At 41.0% G+C, this 24,472-nt stretch overlaps 1 protein-coding gene across 3 annotated transcripts in view; it reads right to left on the bottom strand.

Moving 5' to 3' along the window:
• The window catches only part of eps15l1a (epidermal growth factor receptor pathway substrate 15-like 1a), an 82,893-nt gene extending 58,445 nt beyond the window's left edge, over nucleotides 1-24,448 (bottom strand). For all 3 annotated transcript variants that reach the window (XM_030727347.1, XM_030727348.1, XM_030727349.1), the window contains exons 1-11: nucleotides 24,392-24,448; nucleotides 17,392-17,433; nucleotides 15,405-15,494; nucleotides 14,848-14,895; nucleotides 14,506-14,601; nucleotides 14,258-14,326; nucleotides 11,186-11,311; nucleotides 10,856-10,915; nucleotides 8,314-8,556; nucleotides 6,795-6,952; nucleotides 5,109-5,265 (exon numbers count right to left, since the gene is read on the bottom strand). In XM_030727347.1, the coding sequence (XP_030583207.1) occupies nucleotides 5,109-5,265; nucleotides 6,795-6,952; nucleotides 8,314-8,556; nucleotides 10,856-10,915; nucleotides 11,186-11,311; nucleotides 14,258-14,326; nucleotides 14,506-14,601; nucleotides 14,848-14,895; nucleotides 15,405-15,494; nucleotides 17,392-17,433; nucleotides 24,392-24,418 (1,116 nt within the window). In that variant the 5' untranslated portion in view covers nucleotides 24,419-24,448. The remainder of the gene's footprint in view (nucleotides 1-5,108; nucleotides 5,266-6,794; nucleotides 6,953-8,313; nucleotides 8,557-10,855; nucleotides 10,916-11,185; nucleotides 11,312-14,257; nucleotides 14,327-14,505; nucleotides 14,602-14,847; nucleotides 14,896-15,404; nucleotides 15,495-17,391; nucleotides 17,434-24,391) is intronic.
• Between the last annotated feature and the right edge of the window lie 24 nt (nucleotides 24,449-24,472).

The following is a 24,472-nucleotide window of genomic DNA, read 5'->3' as shown; positions in this document are numbered from 1 at the left end:
AAAGAGAGTTTTTCCTTCCCACTGTCACCAAGTGCTGCTCATAGGGGGTCATTTTGACTGTTGGGTTTTCTCTGTATTATTGTAGGGTCTTTACCCACAATACAAAGCGCCTTGTGGCAACTGTTTGTTGTGATTTGGCGCTATATAAATAAAATTGAATTGAATTGAATTGAACAGTTTCTGCTATCCATCAGCAGATCAGATACGCAAAAATGAAACCCCTCCACCATAGAGCACATTTGTGGCCTTGGACGACTCTCTCTACTCTCTCTCCTTGGATGACTCCGCCAGCGCAGCGCATCATTGTTTCTCCCCCCCTTGTCAGGTGATGCTGCAAGCACTGCCAGAGGAAGCAGAAATGGAGCAAATGCGGCAGTATCTGGGATAGGGCAGCAGCCAACCCAAAACGGCCAGCTATTACCACTATAATACCTTCAAACTTATGCTCCCTGGACAATAAAATGGACCATTTATGACTCCCTGAGGTCAGCTCAGCGTGACATGAGAGACTGCTGTGTTTTCGTTTTCACTGAGAAATGGCTTAACGATAGCATCCCAGACTCGGCCATCCAGATTGACCAGCTAACCTGTTGTCGAGCAGACAGAATCCTACTGGAGCAGCGGGGTCTGTGTTTATCCACAGTATTCCTGACTTCACGCCAATACCCATAATTCATAGCGGAAGCCGATATTTTACTTCCGTTTGCGCTGTTGTTTACGGTTGCGGGTTTACACACTTGCCGTTCATTTAAACATTTTGACACTGCAGTTTCTTTTACCTGGAGTAAATGGTACCACATCAGAGGTAGATACATTGCAAGGATGTTTTAAAAAGCAGTGAGGACAATTCAGTAACAGTGCCTCACCCGTCACTTCTCACTCACTGGGTAGATGACATGAAATTATGGCCCAAAGTCAGCTACATCGACATTATCAATTACCTCGTTTTTTCCGGTGTTGATGGCGAGGAATCACTTAATTATAAGAGCACTGAGGCATATAATTACCTTCAAAGCAATAAAATCAACAAAGTAATGCTGAACAAACAAGGCAATGTTTTTTTCCTTTAAGCAGCTGTAGAGCCGAGCCAGAGCATTGGCCAAGCAAAGCACTTAGCATGGGTCATGCTAAGGGAAAGTGGCGTGGTGGAGTCAGTCAGCTGTTCCTGTATCGCTGATTAGGGAAATCATGTAGTGATGCGGCAGCTATTCTGTGGAAGGTATATCACTTATCTGGATATCAGAGTGTTCAGATCACTGAAACAGAAACACTGCACTGGCCGAAGGCTGTGATGGGGGAGACACGCAGCTGTCATCTTGATAACAGCTATGTGTTTACATGTGGAAGCCATGCATTGTTAAAGTGTATACTGCAGTGTCACACTATAAATAAAAAAATTTAAAAAAAAAAAAAAAGAAATGAGAGGCTGCACGTTAAAGGAAAACTTAAAACATAAGGGCAAAATACAGTAATAGGATGTGCAACTGGGTAGTATAATTTTGGGGGAAAAGAACAAATTTACAGAATAAAATAATTTGAAAAAATGCACAAACTGATGTAATGACAACCGACGACAGCACAAGTTGAACCTGAGCGCATGTTTCAACTAATAAAGCCGACCGTTACAGCACAAAGTAACTGCCATTAACTCTGGCTCTGACTTTGGGTCACCGGAAGTATAAAACCGTACAGCGGAAGTAGCAGTCTGTCATGGTAGCCTACGTATGCTCTTACAGAAACCTGTGGACATCAGGGATGCTTGGTGTCAGGACTCTGTGGTGGTCTGAAAACACTGCTCATCTCTGGTGGAGCTACTGATTGTTAAATTTTGCTGTCCCTTCTACCTGCCATGGAAGTTTACAGCAATTCTCTTGGTTGTTGTTTACATCCCCCTTAGCAAAAACAACACAGACAAGAGACAGGCCCTGAAAAAACTTTATCAAGCCATCAGTGAGCAGCAGACAGCAAACCCGGACGCAGTTCTTATCCTGGGGATTTCAACTATGCTGATAGCAAAACTGTATTTCCCAAACTACAGCAGCACGTTGATTCTCCAACAAGCGGAAACACACTGGATTTGGTCTACAGTAACCACAAAGGAACATATAAAGCTGCACCCCTTCCCCACGTTGGACTCTCAGACCACATCACTGTTATGCTAATGCAGGCATACAGACCCAGGGTAAAAGTCACCAAACCAGTCAAGAGGCAGATCCGTGTGTGACCACTTCAGGAGTGCTTCGACACCACAAACTGGAACATGTTTAAGCACGCTGCGATATACAACCATGTGATGGACATAGAAGAATATACAGAGACTGCCACTTCCTACATTAAAAAGTGCTTTGAGGATGTCACTGTCAACAGAACCATCACCATTTAGTCCAACCAGAAACCATGGCTGACTGGGGAGGTCTGGGGGCTGTTGAAGGCATGCAATGCTGCTTTCAGAGCTGGTGATGCAGCTGGCCTGAAACTAGCCAGGGCCAATCTGTCACGGGGCATCAGAAAAGCTAAGCACCAGTACACTTCAAAGATAACAAGCCAGTTCAGACACAGCAGAGACACAAGGTGTCCACCAGGGGATCCAGACCATCACTTATTACAAACCCTCTCCAAGCACCTATGATGACAACACCTCTCTGCTGGACAACCTCGACACTTTTTTTGCACAGTTTGACTAACACAACACCACACCTGCAGATAAAGCCACTACACCACCCAACAACCAGATTTTATGCCTGTCCTCAGGCAGCGTGAAGAGAATTCTCTCCAAAGTGAACGGTTGCAATGCTGCTGGTTCAGACAACATTCCTGGTCACGTGTCGAGGGACTGTGCCAAGGAACTCAAGGATGTCCTCACAGACATCTTTAATGCCTCCCTGGGCCAGGCTGTTGTCCCCACCACCTTTAAAATCACCACCATCATACCTGTACCAAAGAAGCAATCACCAGCTTGCTTCAATGATTACCGCCCCATTGCACTGACTTCAACCAAAAACGTGTGACGAAAGAGGCAGAAGGGTGTGACTCTGCCATGTCAATGTAAAGTTTTCTACCACTATTTCACTGCATGGTGTGTATTACATGAGAAAAGCACTGCGATTTTCACAGCCGTGAATTAGGTTGGGCCCTAAGGCTGAACTTGCTGCTTTGTATCAGTTCATATCACAGATAAAAGGATGCAAAGTGCGTACTTGTCGTCTTGCTCAAAATCGCTGTCTGTGTTTACCTCTGTGCTGCACACAGATGTTGCAGTAGTCTTTTTTGGACTGTAAAATATGTTCGCAGCACAACAGCGTGTTCTCCCACGTTTGTGCCCTTCGGCTTCCGTGTTCAGATGAGGACCCACCCATACTCATATGTAAAGGAACAGTTCACAAAGAAACATGGAAACGCGGGCCTGTTCTTAAGCGTTTCACCAGTTCATTAAAACCGGCACTGGCACGAGCACCGGCACCTCGGGGGTGGAAACGTAGTATGGGAGACCACAGGGAGTCACAGTTGGAAGTAACACCTCAAGGACCATCTTGCTGAGCACAGGAGCCCTTCAGGGATGTGTACTCAGCCCCCTGCTTTTTACTTTGCTGACTCATGACTGCTCTCCCATCCACAATACCAACCTCTTCATTAAGTTTGCAGATGATACAACAGTTCTGGGTCTCATCAACAACAATGACGAGACCGACTACAGGAATAAGGTGAGCAGACTGGCCATATGGTGCACAGACAACAACCTCTCCCTAAATGTGGGGAACACAAAGAAGATGATCATTGATTTTAGAAGATCACACCCCCAGCAAACCCCTCTAACCATCAATGGTGCTACAGTAGCAAGGGTGAGTAGCACCAAATTTCTGGATGTGCACATCTCAGATGAGCTCTCCTGGACCACCAACTCTGTTGCACTGACAAAGAAAGCCCAACGATGCCTAGACTTCCTCCGCAAACTGAGGAGAGCATGAGTTCCAGCACCCATCATGGTGGCCTTTAACAGGGGTACATTTTGAGTATATATATTGTATATTTCATATTTTATATTGAAAATGCTCTTTGCACCCCATGGGTCGTGGGAAAGGTAATTCCAGTTCTCTGCCTGTCTTGCACATTCGGCAGCCATTGACAATAAAAGTTGAGCTGAGATGAACTAGGGACAAAGGATTCCCAAATGACCTATATGTCAATCTCTCAGGCTCCGCTCTCTGTCTTGTTGATCTCTGACCTCTGAAATTTGAATTTCTTCCTGAACAAGGTTATCGTCACTCCATCTCACCTCCTCCCCGCTTGATTCCTCAGCTCTTGATTTCTTTGTCCATGTGATATCCTCTCGCAATTTGTGGGTAATAATAATCTACTTCCTGTTCACTTTCCCATGGCTCCCCTAGTTCAGCAACCTCTGGAGTCATTTCACTTGGATAGGAGTTTGAGCTTTCCGCCTCTTTTCTTTCACTTGATTCAACTCATCTCGAATAGAGGAAGCCAGAAACCCACAAGGCAGCAACAAGTCTCTATGAAGTGTCCTCTCTGGACCCTCAGAGTTTGCTGGAGCAACAACATAGACTTGGGAACAACATGAATGTATCAACTTCACCGTTACGCGTTGTGAAACTTAACGAACTCTCCCTCTCTCTGTCGTATGTGTGCTCTGGTCTGCGTGAGTGCATGAGAGAGAGCCCAGGAAAAAAAAGAAATCAGCAACACCGTCAGTGTGTGTGTGTGTGTGTGTGTGTGGGGGTGGGGGTGGGGGGGGGGGGGGGGGGGGGGGGGGGGGGTGTAACCGCACCCTGTTGGTGAAAATAAGAACTGTATGAGGGTTGCACTATAGCTCTAAACACAGCTGAGCAGGAAAAATCTGGAGATTACACTTTTAAGTGGAACTAATGGGCGTTACATCTATCACCTAATTACTACTACGTCCTGAGTCTTCTGAAAAACCTTTGAAAACCCTGTGTTAACAACCAATACTCATATTATTATGCAAACATTTAAGGATCAGTGTGATGGCCAACACTGCACTGGCCTACAGGCAGTGTAGGGATATGAATATGTAGAATTTACCATACCTCCATCAGCTTTTATAAACTGCCACATGTGTGTGGGAAACTTACCGGTATTGGAGTGCCTCTTTCAGAAGGTGGGATCATGTCAACAGTCAGCGCTTGTGGAGGATCAATGCCCTTACTGACTTTCTGTTGGATGAGATGCATGGCAAGGGCAAACTGCTCCCTGGACAGCTTGCCTATCTGCCTTGTATCTGCCAAAGCCCTGGAGGGAACAGATAGTCAACAGAGCCACATTCAGTTCATTCAAATAAACTAAGCAGACTTTACACTGCGAAGAATGGGACTAACAAAAAAACACAAAAATTTAAAATGCCAAGTCTAACAGGTATCAAATTAAACGATCATAGTAGATTTTTCAATGCCACCTTTGGAACATCTTTTGGACTGAGCTGTAGTACTAAAATTTTTTCCCAGGAACAGTGCTTAACTGATTCATTAATAAAACATTAAGAGAGAAAACACTACTAAGCAAGTTCGCAGAACAAAGCAGATTCTCTCTAATGTACACAAGCCAACAAACAGATCCTTAGGCTGAGAACTGAAATGGAAGCAGTAAATGTAGCAAAAGTATAAAAATGTGGCCTGACCTTGTCCGTAAACAAAACATCACTGCTTGCTAATATTAAGAACTCAATAAGCTGAGAGTTATGCTGGGGCTAAGTGACATTTTGCATCAAATATTACCAAGTGCTAATTTTTCAATTTGTGACACAGCATGCAAAAACCTGGCTGAAGTCCAAAATTATGTTGGTTTTTTTTGTTTCCAGGAAAAAAAAAAAAAAAAAAAATCTAGATTAACATGCAAAAAACAGACTTCATGTCTCTATCTTTGTTCATTTTCTATGAAGTTTTAAATTGAAGATGTCAAACCATATCCATTCTTGAATGTGGTTTAGTAATGATGCAAATACATTACTTTGGAGCACACTCATATATGATTAAACTTCTGACTGACTGACTGGACTGAGTAGGTGTTTTCCCCTCATATCTTACAAGTGTGCTGGGCGAGGATTTGAGGTAAAATACTGTGCTGTTTATTTGCAGTATATGCATCAGAAATTGTTCAATAGACCACATTTTTTGGACACAGTTTTTAGATACTGCGGACAGTGACATTAAGATAATCATCAGAAATACTGGAAAACACAGTTTTTCTTGAGTTACTGTGTTACTGTTTTATGCACAACTGGGACTCTCAGTCTGCATCTTTTGCTGACTTCTGACTTTCCTGTGCCTAATCATATGAACAATTAGCTTAGGTGACCCATTTTGAACAATTAATATGTAGATTTGTTTTAGCCATCAATTACCTGCAGCTGCAATTTTTTGTGAAAATCCTACAATTGATTAGATCATATGATCAGTTTGGGGAAAGGATCTAGAATTAAATCCATGTACAATGCTGTGAAAAAGTATTTGCCCCCTTCCTGATTTCTTAGTTTGTTTATTTGTTTGTTTGCACTTTTGTCACAAGTGTTTCAGATCATCAAACAAAATTTCATATCAGACAAAGATAACCCAGGTAAATACAAAATGCAGTTTTACCTGGCCAGCACTGTATTAATAGCTCTAGTAATGGAATTTGTATCACCAAAAGGAAATGAAAGTTTAAATCTCAATTCTGTTCTCATTTTTAAAGTATCAGTTATTTATGCATTGCCCATTAACTGTAAAAACAAATATTGAAATATAAAATTTTGAAACATGATGAGAAAACTAAGGAGTTCCTACCATATATGGGCAAGAAGATTCTGAGAAAGTCCAGACTGCATGAAGATCTCCTTTACTTCCTGTCCACTCACAAAACCATCCATATCAGCATCCGTCTTCAGGAAGATATCGTCATAGCGACCACGTTCTGACACTGGGACCACCCAGTTCACTGAATGCTGATGGAGACAAAGATGCACATTTTGTCATTTTCTGTATTTTTGACTCAGAATGAATCCTGTTAAAACTGACTGCAAGTTCTTTTGCAGAAATCTATTTTGGTATGAGTAAATCTCTCTCATTCTTTTCATGTGGTGACTTTACATGATATTTATAATATATAGGCACTGCACAGCAGAGAACTAAATCAGAGATCAACTCTATAGGTCCAATTGTCTTTTTACAGGTGAAATCATCATAGTTTGAATGCATGAGGATATAAAATGATGACTTGGAAAAAATAACTAATTTCTACTCGTAAAACAAGACCCATCACTGATGGGGAGGATATCCCCAACAGTAATATAAAATAAATGTATATATGGGGGTGGGTGGGGTAAAAATAGGGCTGTTTCAATACTTGGATAAAATAGTCAATGACTGCCCAAAGTCAAGAACCCAGGGACATTACCAATTTTAGCATTACTTCCCTTCTGAGACTATGCTACATCTTTACTGCACCACCTTCAGTTTTGTCTTCAGTTACTGAAATTTGGGTTGCGATCAGGTGACTCACTCACTGACTGACCATAACATTGCCACTACCGTGTTTGCCAGATGATGTGGTATGCTTTTCAGATCATGAGATGTTTCTTTCTTTCTCCATGCTTTTCTAAATTGGGGAATTTTTTTTTAAGGTGCACACACACAGTTGTTCCTCTAGTTTTTTCGCTTCTTTGTACAAACTTGGGGGAAGGAGCAGGAAAACAGGGAAAAAAGGGTGTTTCTCCAAAGGTGCACTTTAGGTTAAGTTGTAAAACTTCAAAAATAACTAACGATATTAGACCTAATAAAAGTATCAGGCCAAGATTAGCAATTATGGCATTTTTCTATGACAATGTCAGGGCTGCAGCTCCATCTGGTGGCAAATGATTGTATAATAATTAGGACAAACATTTACTGGCACTGGTTATCAATTAAAACCTTAATAATTTGGCTAACGACTAGTACGTCTGGTACCAACTAGTGACAATGGCAACGATTAGTCATTTACTCGACTAGTCACACACATCCCTAGTACAAATACTTTTTTTATACACTGTATATGTAAAACATACTGAACATACCAGAATTACAAGATAATGGAAATTTTATTGAGCTATTCATTCAATTCAGTTTTATTTATACAGTCAAATCACAACAGTCACCTCAAAGCGACTTTATATTGTAAAAACCATACAAAAATTATTAGTAAAAAGTTCAGCAATTTTTTTAACTCAATATATATTTCTCATTATAGATTATTTTGTGTATACTGACTGTAGTGTCAAGTTGATATGTGTGTTAATGTAGTGTAATTTCATAGTATACTGTTTATTACCTGTCCAGACTTGAGTGTGTGTTTGGGTGACAGGCTGCCAGCGCTGTTGAGTGAATTCATGCTGCCATGGGAGGGTGTGGAACGTAGAGAATCTTTAGGTGGTGGAGGACTTGCAGGCAGTCCAGCTACAGAGCTGGCCACTGAGCTGAGACTCTTCTTCCTCTTAGATGGAGGGATAAGAGCAGAGGGGAGGAGTGCAGGAACAGGCTCTTTTTCCAAGGCCCGATATACGAGGTGCATGGCCTAAGGGTAGAATATGGACTAGTTCTTATAAAGCGCTTTTCTACTCTATCTGAGCACTCAAAGCGCTTATACAACACGTTTACATTCACCCATTCATACAGACACTTCCATAATCTAACTAAGCTTAGTGCTTTTATTGTCAAACATTCACACACATTTATACTTGGGGTTCAGTATCTTGCCCAAGGACACTTTGGTATGCAGCCCGGAGCAGCCAGGAATTGAACTGCCAACCTTCTGATTAGTAGGTGACCTGCTCTACCTCCTGAGCAACAGTCACCCTGATATCATGCTATTATTACATCCTACCCCTCCAAACGTTTTGGAACAGTGAGGCCAATCCCTTTAATTTTGCTGTAGACTGAAAACATTCAGGTTTGATATCAAAAATCTATATGAGACAAAAGATCAACATCTCAGATTTATTTCCAGGTATTTACATTTGTATCTGATGCACAGTTCAGAAGATAGCACCTTTTGTCCAAATTGCAACCTCTTTCAGTTGTTGCTTGTTTTGGGCTGTTACTCCTGTCAGTCTTCTCTTGTTCTGCTCTTGTTCTCCTTGGTCTACCCATTTGACATCTGTTACTTAGTACACCAGTGACAACTTTCTTCATCAGGACATTCCAAACGCTTATATTGGCTATGGCCAATGCTTGTGCAATGGGCTCTAACTGATTTCCATCTTCTCTCAGCTTGTTTTTCACCCATAGACAGCTCTCTGTTTTTCATGTTGGTTACTCCTCTAACTATAGATGCAAAATGTGGAACTGAGCATAGACATTCAGCACAATTTACTGTTTGAATAAACAATGCAACAGGATACACCTGGGCAAGAAAACACACCTGTCAGTTCCAAAAGTTTTGCTCACAAGAAAAAATGGGTGGCTCCAGACAAAAGATGCCATCTTCTAAACTGTGTATCAGATCCAGATGTGAATACCTGGAATTAAAAGCTGAAATGATCTTTGATGTCAAACCCAAATGTTTTGAGTAAACAGGAAAAATAAAGGGATTGGCCTTACTGTTCCAGTAATTATTTAAATTAGTTATGTTCCAAATCGTTTATTTTGCCCCAAGCACAAACATAACAGCCTCATTATATTCTTTGACTAGTTTGTTTATTTTGTTGTGTTTTTTTAGTATAGTTTGTATAATTAATACAGCTATCTTCATTGTTTGTATTTATTATGTGTCTTAAGCTGCTGGATGCCCTAATTTTCTTCAGGATTAATAAAGTATCTATCTATCTATCTATCTATCTATCTATCTATCTATCTATCTATCTATCCTTGCTCTGCCACTTCAAATTGACTTCATAAGTGACAATACTCAACTCTTGTTCAACTGAGCCATGTGAAACATTTTGTGTATGAACTACTGGTGAAACAACATAATCATTTCTTTCTCTACTTATAATGACAATGCTTAGAATGTCACAGTTTAAAGCTGAGATATCCTGAGCACATACATGTGCTGAAAAACAGGCTTCTAGGCAGCCTCAGTTATTTTAGGTTATAGAAAATCAAACATAACATTGTACATAAAGTGTGTCATTGTAAAGTTTGGATGCCTCTGTGGTCAAAATTCTGTTCCCATTTTTTCCTACCTTTTTGATTTCCACATTATATAGTTGCAAATGGACTAAGTCAGGAAATGGTTATAAGCAAAAATTTGAGCAACATGGTCAGTATGGTCAGTATTTAGCAAGAGAGATGTACCAATCCAACATTCTCAGTCCCTGTTTCAGCTTTGGGTACTGGCCAATCCCCAACCCCCTGCAGTCCAACAGGGGGTTTCATTTGTCTTTCTAGAAATCCATTCCTGTCAAGCAGTTGCTCTTATCACATAATGAGGAACTGAAGAAACAGCAACCTGAACAACCTGAAAGAACTTTGCTATCATCTTTTACCTTTCTCCTGCTCCTGGGCATCAATTTTGCGAATTTTCAAAGCTGAGAATGTTTGCAGCTGCCGATTTTTGGAACAAGGTTTAAACACTCAAAGCTTTGACATGTATATAATTCATCCATTCAAAACAAGGATTTAAACGACTGACAGTCCTAACAAGCAAACTTAAGTCTGGATTTGATAAAAACATATCTGAGACCTCAGTAATATGGTAATATGGTACAAAACAAAAATATGCCATTGCTTAAGATGTTTGTAATAAAGTTTCATTTTCACCTTTATGCATTTTGGAGATAAGTTTTTGTTCCACTCACTTAACTGTTCCCAGTAACAGAAATTCTGAGTCAAACTTTTGTATGACACTCTTAATAATAAAAGTTAACACTCACCACTGCAAACTCATCTTTGTCTAGATGTCCATCTTTGTCTATGTCACTCAGGTCCCAAACCTAACAGCAAGAAATAAACATGATCAATGAGATGACTAAGTATAATTCAACGGGTCACTGAACTACAACACATTCAATTTCTTTAGAAAAAGCAAATTCTCTAATAATCCATCCCTTAAAGCCTGTAAAAATCAAAAGCCAGCGACAATAATGTAACAATGTTTAGAGACATTTACATTTTGGCTTTGGCATTTTAAACTTTAAACATGGAACGGAGGAAGCAAGGCCAAACTTAAGACCCCAAAAACCCAACAGAATTAAACTAAATACCTTCCCGAGGACATCCAGAGGTAGCTTGGAGTTTATTAGGACTGGTCGGACCTTCTCTCCTGACAGCAGGCCACTGACTGGAGCCAAACTTTCAAAAATCCCATCAAATTTATTCTTCTCCTCAGGCTACAAAGCAAAACACACATTATTTATCTTACATGCCTAAATAGCTTATATTTATTCTTTGACTGAATAGTTTACTAAACATGGCTTCCCCAAATACATTTTTTGAGCTCTAGAGATGTAATGGTAATCATCTGCTAATACCTGAGGCTTTGCACAAAGGTGGGTTGTTTATCTGATACAATAACTGCAATGTTATCCAACAATATTACACACAAGCTAAACATAATAGCTGTGTTATCATAACTCATGAACAAATTTAGAATCAACACAATGTCTCAAATGTGGTGCACAAATTCTGAGTGCTACTGCTCACTGAATGATGCAGCACTCCAAATCAAAGCAAGCATTACAACAGATTTTTTGCTAAGTGTTCAGTTGATAAAAGAAACTAGCTGAATCTTGCAACAAATTTGCTGTTTCCAGAAATATCTCCACGTTAAATAAACAAAGTACAAAAAAATAATGCAGTCTGTAATTGAAAGGTGTATGTGTGATTCTATAATTCAAGATTCAAGATTCAAGAAGTTTATTGTCATGTACACCGCAAAACACTGTGGTTATGCTGAGCAATGAAATTCTTACTTGCGACTGCTTTACAAACAATTGAAATAAGCAACTAAGTTAAAATAAAATTTAAGAACTAGTATATTAGGAAAGTAAAAGTAGAAAATAAAAATAAATAAATAATAAAGCAAGTGCAATATATACAGATGAAAGAAAGGCAGGTAATCACAGTTTGGTATCATGATACTGTCTGACAAATCATCCTACACATAAATAAAAGATAATGGATGAGTTGTGATTTTGGCTAGGTTTACATCAGTGAGACAGAAAAGTTAAGCTACGTATACACTGGAAGCTATTTCCAGCAACATAATGACCATAGACCATACAAAGTGAATGTCATTCAGCAACTTCAAATGACTACAGGCAAAATAACAGCTGTGGGTGAGACTCAACCTTTCTCAACTTCAAGGCAAGTGATTGAAGTGACTACCAATGAGAGTGAAGAATACCACTGACTGGCATATGAAATGATAGTAAACATATTAGCATAACCCATGAAGTTATCTCCACTCTCCCCTCACTCATGAAAAAGACCTCACTTAAGGAGCAAAGTAGCATCCCAACCTTTTCTGGCTGAGAACCATGGCATCAGACTCTGAGGTGCTAGTTTTCATCCCAGATGCTTCACATCGGATGCAAACCACCCCAGTGCAAGCTGGAGGTCATGGCTCAATGAAGCCAAAAGAACCACATAGTCTGCAAAAAGCAGAGTCGAGATCCTGAGGCAATAGCACAGTTTGTAGGCATTTCCATTAGGTCCTGGTACCAGGTACTTTTTTAGTACCCACTCAGCCAGGGTTCCAGGAGGTGTGTCAACCAAGAAAAACCCCATAAGATCCTGAACTGTCTCGGCATTCTTGCCACCAGAGATGTTTCCTCTACAGAAAGCATGCCTTGCTTTGAAAGAGGAGAAAAGGAGGCCATCGACATCCATTGTTAAGGACCATCACTGAACAGAGGTGGTGGTTTACAACACCAGCTATTAGCCACTTATAATACAGTCCTGAGATCCCTTTCCAGGCGTTTCAACACCCACTCACACCTTGCCTCATGTGACCTCAATAGTTCACATGATGGTGGGGTGGGGCAATGTCTCACAGAGGTTTCACCCATCCTGAGGGTAATACCTCAGGAAACATCAACTGGCGGCCACATCTGGCCTGTCAGAGCTTTCCATCCGGGCCCCCGAATAGTACTGCCACAGGTAGTATACGCCATTCGTTCATGTCGCATCATAACCCATTAAATACCAGTCTCTGACTAATCAGTATTATCAAAAGCATCCAAACGCCACTTCCCATTGCCCATAAATGCCTCCATGTCCCTAGAACTAATCAGAATGCAAAATCGGACCGTGTGACTTCAAATATTTTCAGCACTGCACTGCACTGAGGAGCCAGCTTTTGCTGGTGGTGATCAGATTGTAAACACAGCTGAAGGTGAGTCTAATCTTGTTTTGTGTCAAAAAATTGTTGGGCAATCAAACATTTCTAACTAAAGGAAGTAAAAGTCGTAACGAGATTTCCATCTGTGAACCGAGCGTACTCCCCGACCTGCGTAGGGCTCCCGTCTCCTTTACTTTTGTGCCACTGTGGTTGTACTGTGTGAATCTATGTCAAAATCTTTTTATCATAGTCTGATATTTGCGCCTTTTGCCGCCTTCATTCACACTGGGCAAAGTTCAGACTGAAGATTTTGCTGGCTTTTGCCTAAAAACAAAATATTATTTATTAAAAAGTAGGTAAATTGCTATATTTACATTTTTGAAAAAAAGGCACCTTACCATTGCCTGTGAAATTAAATTACTAAAATTTAAACATAGCAAAAAAAAAAGCTCTTATAAAAGAAAAGTGTCCAGGCAGATTTAGAGGGTTTTGAATCTGAACGCTTTATGTTCCTATATTCATTTAAAAAAAAAAAAAAATGAGCACAACTGTGGTGTCTCCATAACAACTGTCAACATAACAGAGAACATGTAAATGCAAGACTTGCAGTATAATATATTACTTAGGATACAATATTAAATTTATTTTTCTTTACAAGAGCATCTGACCCCCACAGTGTCTGCCAAGAAAAACTATGGTCCTTGGACAAATGCAGTTGATGACCCCTGCTGTAACTCATACAAGGGCTCACTTGATGTGGTTAACAATCGTCAAGGGTTACTCCATAGGGGTTTATTACCTAGGATTTTAGAACTGAAGAAGCCTCTTGGACAAGAGGCAAAATGCCTTCAAAAACCTAAAGAAGTCCAGCTGCCTTCTTTTCAAGCTGTCAAGAGCATTTCTCCTGTAATTACTGCTTTACTCCAACATCTGCATGTCTGCCTCTGTGTGTGTGTGTCTGTGTGTGTATGTGTGTGTGTGTGGTTGTACACACCCTGACAGCCCAGTGTGATTCACCATGAGCAGAGGCTGTGTTGCTTAGAGACGGACTGCTGGTGTCCTTCTGGAATCACATGTTACAATATTAATTCTTCAACTTTCAATAAAAGGTTTAGTAACAAAATAAAAAGGCATGAAAATGACAGGATTTGTTTATCTACAAAATGAATATGAGCATAAGAATTATAATTCTAGTTATGTGTAGTTTCTATATACAGAATATTGTTTTAATTTCACACTCACAAACTTCGGAGGAGGGACTGTTAGGTTGAGGCTGGACAGGCTGACTTCCTGACCACTCTGAGCACAGGCCACCAGCCGTAAAGCAACATAAAACCCCTGAGTAAGAAAACACAAACTGCTTTCCACTGAGTCCTTCTCATGTACCGTCCAAAAGACTGTTACCACTTTTCTTATTATTTAGAAAAACAGTATGTTTAAGAGAAATAAACATACTCTCCATCCATACTTTCAAAAGTAAATTTTTGTTTGTTTTGGATAGTGTGATCTGGAGTCATCTTTGTACATCAATCTGTATGTATTTACTTTTATAGCCATACAATAATCTCTACAGCTCTGCCTCACCTGTTTGTCCAGGTGGCCTTTGCCATCAGGATCAGCCAAATCCCAGATCTGAAACACAAGGCACAAGCACACAATAAAATGTAAAAAAATAAATAAATTAAATGAAAAATAGCATGTCACTAGCACTAATGTGTCACTAACAGAGCAGATAGCAGATAGCAATGTAATTAATGTGTTTTGCCACTGTTATAACCAAGCAGTTTTGAGGAAATGTAATGCCTATATTACCAATATAGGTAACGCCTATATTACCTGAATAGAATCTGAATTATGTTTGTCATATTTTACATGAGCTTTTGAATCCTTGAAATGATACAAGCCTACACACAACTGTATTTTGATTTTCTAGATTAAAATACTGCCAAATTTAGCTGGCATTACTAGATGTTCCTTTATAACATTCCCCTTACTTTAGGTACTCTTGAGTTCAACCATACCCATTTACAAACTCAACCATCGTTTTAATGACAACCACATACTTGTGTGAATGTGTTGACTGGGAAAGATCCGAGAGCAGCAACCAGCTGCTATGTGATGTGTAACTTTTGGCTACCTACCTTTCCCAATGTGAGGTCAGGGAGTCCAGACTTTTTTAAGAACAGAGCAGCTTCTGTTGGTCCTACTCTCCCTGTATTCCCAGGATCCACCTTAATGCAAAAAACAGATTCTCAGTACAGTGTTATAAGTTTACATCTTTAATGTCTCCTCCGTGAATCGCCACCTTATTGTGGTGGAGGGGTTTGTGTGTCCCAGTGATCCCAGGAACTATGTTGTCTGGGGGCTTTGACCCCTGATAGGTCTCCCATGGCAAATTGGTCCTGGGTGAGGCCCCAGCCAGAGTGATTCCAACGACCTCTAGGGAAGACACACCAAGGGAACTGTTTACCCTGCCCATGACAGGGTTACTGAGGCCCCACCCTAGAAAAGGCCTGGGGAGGGAGCTCAAGGGAGAGCGTCTGGTGGCCGGGCATTAGCCTGTGGTGCCCGGCCGGGAACAGCCCAAAGAGGAGACATGGGCCCACCCTCCTGTAGGCCCACCATCTTGTAGAGGTTGAGTGCAATGTGTGTCAGGCGGTGGCCAAGGGCGGAGGCCCTGGTGGACCAAACCCTGGCTATCGAGACACAAAATGTTACCCCTCTGGTGGGGAAGGAGCCTGAGCTAGTGCATAAGATTGAGAGATACTGGCTTGACATATTTAGGCTCACCTCACTGCATGGCCTGGGCTCTGGAACCAGTCTCCTGGACAGGGGCTGGACTCTGTTCCAGTCTGGAGTTGCCCTCAGTGACAGGCAGCGAGCTGGGGTGGGTGTTCTTGTATCCCCTCAGCTTGCTGCCTGTACGTTGGACTTTTCACGAGTGGACGAGAGGGTTGCTTCCCCTTCCTGACTGTTGTTTGCGTTTATGCGCCAAACGACAATTCAGAGTACCCATCCTTTTTGGAGTCGCTGGGTGGGGGGCTCAAAGGTGCCCCATCCAGTGACTCCATCGTGACTCGCTCATCACTAAGGATGAAGTCACTGAGGCAGTTAAACAACTCCTTGGTGGCTGAGCCCCTGGGGTGGATGAGATTCGCCCTGAGTTCCTGAAGGCTCTGGATGTTGTAGGGCTGTCTTGGGTTGACACGCCTCTGCAACATCATGTAGAGATCTGGGGTGGTGACACTGGATTGGCAGACTGGGGTGGTGGTCCCCATCTTTAAGAAGGGGGACCGGAGGGTGGGCTCCAACTATTGAGGGATCACACTCCTCAGCCTCCCCGGTAAGGTCTATGCCAGCGTGCTGGAAAGGAGAGTTCGTCTGTTAGTCGAGCCTCAGATTCCAGAGGAACAAAGCGGTTTTTGACCTGGTCATCTTTATCCTCTCAAGAATATTCGAGAGTGTGTGGGAGTTTGCCCATCCAGTCTACATGTGTTTCGTGGACTTCGAGAAGGCATTCGACTGCGTCCTTCGGGGTATCCTGTCGGGGGTGCTACGGGAGTATGTGGTGTGGGCCCATTGTTGTGGGCCATTTAGTCCATGTACAACTACAGGGAGAATTTGGTCTGTATTGCCGGCAATAAGTCGGACTCGTTTCCTGTGGGTGCTAGAGTTCGCCAGGACTGCCCTTTTTCACTGATTCTGTTAATAAATATCTTAGCGATAGGGTGAGGGGTGCAGCTATTCTGAAGGGGCTCAAAATAGAGCCGCTGCTCCTCCACATCAAAAGGAGCCAGTTGAAGTGGTTTGGGCATCTGACTAGGATCTGGATGATCTTCTGGATGCCTCTTGGGTGAGGTGTTCCGGGCATGTCCCACTGGGAGAAGGCCCCGGGGCAGACCCAGGACACACTGGAGAGATTATATCGCTTGGCTGGCCTGGGAATGCTTTGGGATCTCCCCAGATGAGCTGGAGGAGGTGGCTGGGGAGAGGGAGGTCTGGGCTTTTCTGCTTTAATTTTTTTTTTCCAATTCTGTAGGCATTTTTTTCTTTCATACCATCTTTTATATTCCTTTTTATATAACAGGTTGGAGATTAAAAATATTATGGTTTGGGCCATCATCTTACCTGTCTGTAAAAGTTCTCATATACGGGGTTCCCACTTGACAACTGTGGCAGAGAGAGAATGTTATGACATGATTTAAACACATGTACTACAGCTACACTGTTAAATAAAATTAAACTAACTCATCACAGTATAGCACAAAGTCACTTAAACTTCAGGGGTATCAATCTGTCCAGTTAGGAAGCATAAACCATTGTGAGCCCATTTCACCTGCTTTGGTGCAAATCAAAGTGACAACAGGTGCACTGGAAATGCAACAAGACAATATCTAAAAAGAGTGGTTTTGCACGTGGGGGGCCTCCTTATACTTCGGAATGATTTTTCTGTCTTTTTTGTTGTTCTTGTTAGTGTCCCTAGCATGAGACAGTACCTGTAGGCCATTCATGTTGCACAGGTAGTCCAGCTCCTCCAGGATGGCACATCTACATATATGCTGCCATTTATGCAATGAGGAATGGGGTAACACTGGAGTAGCCCTCAGGTAGCATTCCAACAGGTTACTCGCACGCGTGTTTCCAACTAAACTGTCCAAAAGTTTTCACAGCCTAACTTTTGTTTCCAGTGGGACTCCCAAAGAATAGTTGGGCTTGAAGATTCCTAACAAGTTAGACAAAATTTTCTCACTAGATTATGATGCATTACTTAAAAGGTGGAGGAGAACCTTGACAGATAGATGCTACTACCAATTTCTCTGACTGTATGAGGGAACTGCATTAAAATGAGTGTCCTACCAAAAATTCTTTATTTTTTTCAAACTCTTCTTACAACTATACATAAAAACTTTTTCAAGGTCCCCAGGATTAAAATTAAAACCTTTACAATACCCCCCAGTATGGAGGACTTAAACTTCCTGACTTTCAGCTATATTACTGGGCTGCTCAGTTAAAGGTTATATGGCTCTAGCAAACAGGGTGAGTTAGTCCTCCTGCTTGGAGAGCAATGCCACACATGGGCTGTACTGCTGGCTGGCATTCCTTTAATCCAATCATACTATATAAGAATGGCAACAATAATCCACTTATTAAACATACATCCAGAAGACATATCTTAATAGTGTTATTACACTACACAGTCCATTCCACACCAACCCTACTTTACCAAGCGTGTTTATTGATGGTATAATTAAGTATTGGCACAATCAGGGAATTAAGAAAGTTGGCGATCTTTATGAGAACAACACACTTATATCCTTTGAACAGCTGTGTAATTCAAATAAATTCAGTAAAACTACCCACTTCTTTAAATATTTATAGGTAAGGGGTATTTCACAATTATCAGCATTTCCAAAGTGTACAAAGAGTGCTCTTTTTCAGCTCGAATTACATAGTTCTGACTGACATGTTCTATTTGAAAAGCGGACATTGGGTGTTAACCCCCTCCCCCCAGTGTACGCTTTTTGCACTTTCGAAAATGTTGATAATTGTGAATGACCCCTAAGACACTTAATAAATAAATTTCAGAGAGGGAAGTACTATCCGCTAAAGCAGCCATTCCCAAAGTCAAGAGTGCTGCGGCCCACTTAAAAAACAAAAAAATCTCATGGGGCCCACCCAATCTTAAATCTGGACTCTAATCAAAATACAAGATAAAGTGATGTATTTCCTTTTATTCCAAAAAAAACATAAAGAACACAAGTTGTTGGCTATAAATTGCTAATGCTACCCAGTCATATGTAAACTATTAAGGCCAATGTGTGACATACCACTGAGACACTGAGCATAAATTTAGATCAGAGTAATGAGTAATATCACAAACTAACCACCTACTATTACCAGTCTGAATTTATTTTTTATATAAATAAATGTATATAAATATGTGACAGTACATACTTGTTACTGCGGCCCACCTGGGGGGCCCAGGTACACACTTTGGGAATCACTGCCCTAAAGCATCTCCTAACTGATAATATACTAAAACATCTGAAAGGCACCAGAGGCATTTTATCTTACTTATACCAATATAGATTTGAAATCACTATGTGAGAGAGCACTAATCATCTCATATAACAGCTGCCATAAACTTTTACAATTTATCATCATTCACAGAACCTACTTTACATCAGAGAGACTCCACAAGATGAATGAATCGATTTCAGACCTTTTTCTTAGATTAAAAAAAAATAGAGATAGGTAACCTTATATATATGTTTTGGAAATGCAATACATTAAACTATTACTAGGGGTTGATATGCAAGACCATTAAGAAGATTACCACATTTGATAACCCCCTCCAAAAATATCCATGTGGTTTGGAGAACTTTCCCCGTATACTCCAGCAGAGAAAATTATGTTCAATCTCAAAAGAAAACCACACCTCTTTGATAAATGCTGGTCTGGCTTTAGGTGTTTTATGGGTAATCCTTCACAATCTGCAATGAGCTGACAAGAAAGCATGCTTGATATAAGTAAATAGTGTTATAGGTAGACATGTAATGGTTAATTCATATAAGATTAGATATGCACATCCCCTGCTTATTCTCTCAGTTGCAAATGGCATTCTTTGTTCTTTGTATAACAGTCTTCATGTAGCGCAACAATTCGTCTTTTAAGATCCTCAGAGAGTTCTTTGCCATGAGGTGCCATGTTGGAACTTTCAGTGACCAGTATGAGAGAGTGTGAGAGCTGTACTACAAATTGAACACACCTGCTCCCTATGCACACCTGTGACCTTCTAACACTAACGAGTCACATGACATTTTGGAGGGGAAATGACAAGCAGTGCTCAATTTGGGCATTTACAGGTGTAGTCTCTTAGGGGTGTGCTCACTTTTGTTGCTGCTGGTTTAGACATTAATGGCTGTATATTGAGTTATTTTGAGGGAAGAATAAATTTACACTGTTATATAAGCTGCACACAGACTACTTTTCATTGTGTCAAAGTGTCATTTTGTCAGTGATGTACCATGAAAAGATATACTTAAATATCTGCAGAAATGTGAGGGGTGTACTCACTTTTGTGATACACTGTATGTTCAACTCTGATGCGGTTCCTTTCTGGGGTGGGAGGGATTGGCTGCAAGGGTTTGATTTGTGCATTTTGATTGTTTGTTTGTTGTTAGTTTGTTTGTGTAGTGTGTTTCTGGTTCTCTTTAGGCAAGCTAATTCATGCATTTATTACTTCTAGGCTGGATTATTGTAATTCATTATTATCAGGCTGTCCTAAAAGCTCCTGACCGACAGGGACTAGAAGGAGAGAGCATCTTTCTCCCATACTGGCTTCTCTTCATTGGCTCCCTGTTTCCGCTCCAAGTAACTTCAGGGTTAACCCTGAGTTTTCTGTACTGTAAACATGGTTCACTTCTTACCGGGATGTCTCACCACCATAATTTATAATTTATCATAACCTACTGACCAATCAAGTCTCTGGAAAATAGTGTCAGCACTCTGTAAGCAGATAGTAGGAGGGTCTAACTTTTTTTAATAGTGTTTAAAGTCTCTGTCTTTCTTTGATAAATAGCAGTAATAAATATAGATTTTTAGATGCAACTTTATTCAGATTTTTTCCTGTCCTGCAATCTTACAACTTTATTCTTTAAGTGTTAATATGATCCTAAAACAGAGCACCTATTTGTACTTACTGACCTTACATCAAACTTGAACATAGCCTAAGCCTACATTTTAATTCTGTTCTTTAATTCTATTCTTTACTCAGTCATTATGAGCCATCAGATTATCCCGTGTCTTGATAGAGCTGTGACATTGGTGCAATCTGTATTTTCCCAGCTTTCTTTCAAAGATTCATTCCTGTCATAAAACATGACAGGAATGAAAATTAGATTTCTGAGGTCCCTCCAGTGCAAGATGCTTTTTTTTTTTTTAAATTAAAGATATTTACAAAAAAATAGTTGAGAAATAGAATATAATAGATAACTAGCTACAAAGAAAACGACGTCTGGTACCTGAGCAGATCGCACCGATATTGCACACCATATTGTATGATTATCTGTGGACTTGCCGGCACCGGCAACTGTGAAGGACCTGCCGGTGATCTTCTGAGCAGACTTGACCACCCTCTGCAGAGCCTTCCTGTCAGCAGCAGAGCAGTTCCCATACCACACAGTGATGCATGTTGTTATGATGCTCTCAACCACACATCTGTAGAGGTGAGGATTTTGGTCCCCAGGCCAGCCTTCTTTCCCAACTTCCAATAGGCTAAACTGCACTTGTAATAAAGATTCCTATTTTATTTACCCTTTTCTCACTCATCCACAGCTCACCTGCTTTGTCTCACTTTCTCAGCTTTTCTCTTCACTGATTGGGGATTATGTGCCTTAACTGACACATAATATACAAGGACTGCACTCCCTTACACTTACAGAATACTTAATTTTGTTCCTCTTTCGAGTTTATTAAAAATATTTATTTTTAAATTAATGACTTTAAAGCTGACTTTGTTTTCTCTTTCAGAGTTTTGCATGTGTGTCTTTCATTTGTTAAGCTATCCTGAGCCAGGGTCCTAGCCAGCGGTTGATTACCCGTCACTGCACCATGCTGAGGTCATCTTGCGCCGGGCTAAGAATTTCACCTGTTCGCTATCGGAACTTCGTTATCACTGCAATTAGAAAGCAGGCGCGCACCCCGCCCCGTCGCTGATACCAGGCTGATTTGTTTTCTATTGCTAGATCGCTGCACTATAGTATTATTTCACTGCAATTTGGAATCTACCACCAGGAACAGTCAGTTTAGTTCACAATGTGCACGCATGATCTTGCAACAGTCCTGTTCACGCTTGATTTTGCGTGGGTGCAGAAAGCAAAATGGCAACCAGCGTGAAAGCAAAGGGGAAGAAGTGGAAAAGGGGAGTACAAATGACAATTTCAAGGTTCCTATTAAATATAAATTCTTAGGAGCTCAGTGTTGCCAACTTAGCGACTTTCGATAGATTCAGCGACTTTTCAGATGCACCCCTAGCAACTATTTTTTCCAAAAAGCAACAAATTTAGCAACTTTTTCCTGTGGCTTCAACAACTTTTGAAGATGGCCTAGAAAGCCAAAATCCTCCGCCACGCCATGTTTTGTGTACACACGTGCTCATACCGCATCCCTTCCTACACTTCAGCATCACCCGGACCTCCTGATGTTATTTTTGAAGAAAAATATAATTTTTATATTTTACTTAATGTGTTGAGGAAAAAGTTACTGTATTCTGACCATTCAAATTCATATTGCTGATTAAAATATTTTCTGATTTAAAGTGTTTGGCCCACGACTTAGACTGCATTTTCAATTTTGGCCCAGCCTATGATTGAGTTTGACACCCCTGGACTACAGAAAGGGGTTTTCAACCAATGCAACACGCTCCTGTGCAGTCCTCCAAAATCCCAACTGCACATTGCTCGATGTGGATGATGTTGTGCATTGGTCGAATGCTGATTAGTTGACAATTGGGCCAGAACAAAGAAGGGGTGACAGAGGAGTTCACCAGGAAAGGAAGTGCAAGGGGAAATTTAGAAAAAAAAAAATACAGCATGAAAAGTACAGACAGTGGCTGCAATAGATATTTCCATTGTTTTTAACACTATTTCACTTCAGCACTGTGAATGTTAAAACTTCATTCTCCTCCACAGCTGGCTAATGGACAAACAGCAGTAAAACAAGAGTAGCCCACAGACTGATTGTACAAGATATTTTTGGCACTACCCCTCTCTGACAACAGATGCTCTCTACAAGTGGGTGGGCAGTCCAGAGCAGCCCACGGACTGCCAATGGACAGACAACACACTACCACCACCAAACCATAATTTCCCCTTGAAGCCCCAGGTATCCTTGGTACAAGTACCTTCTCATGCACCCAGTGCATGACAAGGCCACTAGCAAAAATAAAAACTCAAGAAACATCAATCAAGAGTGATAAGGAGAGAGCAATGGTCTGTGGTCATCACCTGTGAAACCATTCACTTTCTCAGGTTTTTCTTGCTGTTGTGTCTCCAGTGCACCTGTTGTCACGTTCATTTGCACAAAAGCAGGTGAAATGGCGTCACAATGGTTCAGACTGCCTAATGGACAGAATGATATATTCATATATCATATAAATGATATATGATAGGTTTATCTGACTTCGTTATACTGTAATTGAGTAGTCATTTAACTGAGCTGTGTACACGTGAGTATCCATCAGCTAGAGGTCCGATAAACGACCTTTCAGCTGAAATGTACTGACTGTCATATCTAAATAACTCCAAGTGTATTAATACGACCATTGGGGCTTGCACACCACATAACACATTAATTTTGATAAGAAAAAAAACTAAAAAGTAAGAGTACAGGAGTACAGATGCGTGCGTAAGAGTCGACGAGAGTACAGATGGAGATACAGATCGCAACATAACAGGTAAATCAAATACTCGTTTAATGCTTCTATGCTTCATACCGTAATGCTCTCGCTCCACACGTCACACACCAAGCGCTGTGTCATATTATACAATTGACGTGCAACCTCGGCAAGTAAGCCTATCATTAGCATGGGTGCTATCAATCTTGACATTAACTGCCACGCTGAGAGCTGACAGCCAGCTCGCCTCAGCGTCGTGAATCAGAAACAACCACTGTATAGCCTGCCTGAATGAGTGCTTATCGACATCCCTACAGTACTATGCTAGGTTAGCTAGGGTTTGTTAGCTCGAGAAGTGAACGGTATTATATTTTATGATAATCTGGTACATTTACGGATGCATGCCACTTTGCTGTAAAGTTATGTCCAGCTTTCATAGTGTTGATCATCTCAATCTTATAATAACCGGGTAACTGTATGTCATGCCGTAGGTAAATGGCCACACAGCTAGTTAGTACTAGCTGATGCTATCCAGCCCGCGACCTAACGGTACTGCAATAGGCCATATTCTACCAGCTGACTGCCTCATTTCTAGCTGCATTTCAGCGAGAGCTCGTCTTCTGTTCGCAATTTAATTAAAACTGAATGACATGAATGGCACATATTGTCTCACCCTGCGAAATAGCTTAGGTTTAAGCTGAACTGTATAGTCGTATATTGCTGCATCTTTACCTGGGTGAGAGATGTGAGGGCTGCCATCTTTCCCTGTTGCTGCGGGAACGCACGCAAAACACCACTCCCCTATCGGGCAAA

The sequence above is a fragment of the Archocentrus centrarchus genome, chromosome 4, assembly GCF_007364275.1.
Source record: "Archocentrus centrarchus isolate MPI-CPG fArcCen1 chromosome 4, fArcCen1, whole genome shotgun sequence".
Classification (NCBI taxonomy): Eukaryota; Metazoa; Chordata; class Actinopteri; order Cichliformes; family Cichlidae; genus Archocentrus; species Archocentrus centrarchus.
The sequence above is the reverse complement of the archived record's forward strand: the minus strand, read 5'-3'. Positions and strand labels throughout refer to the sequence as shown.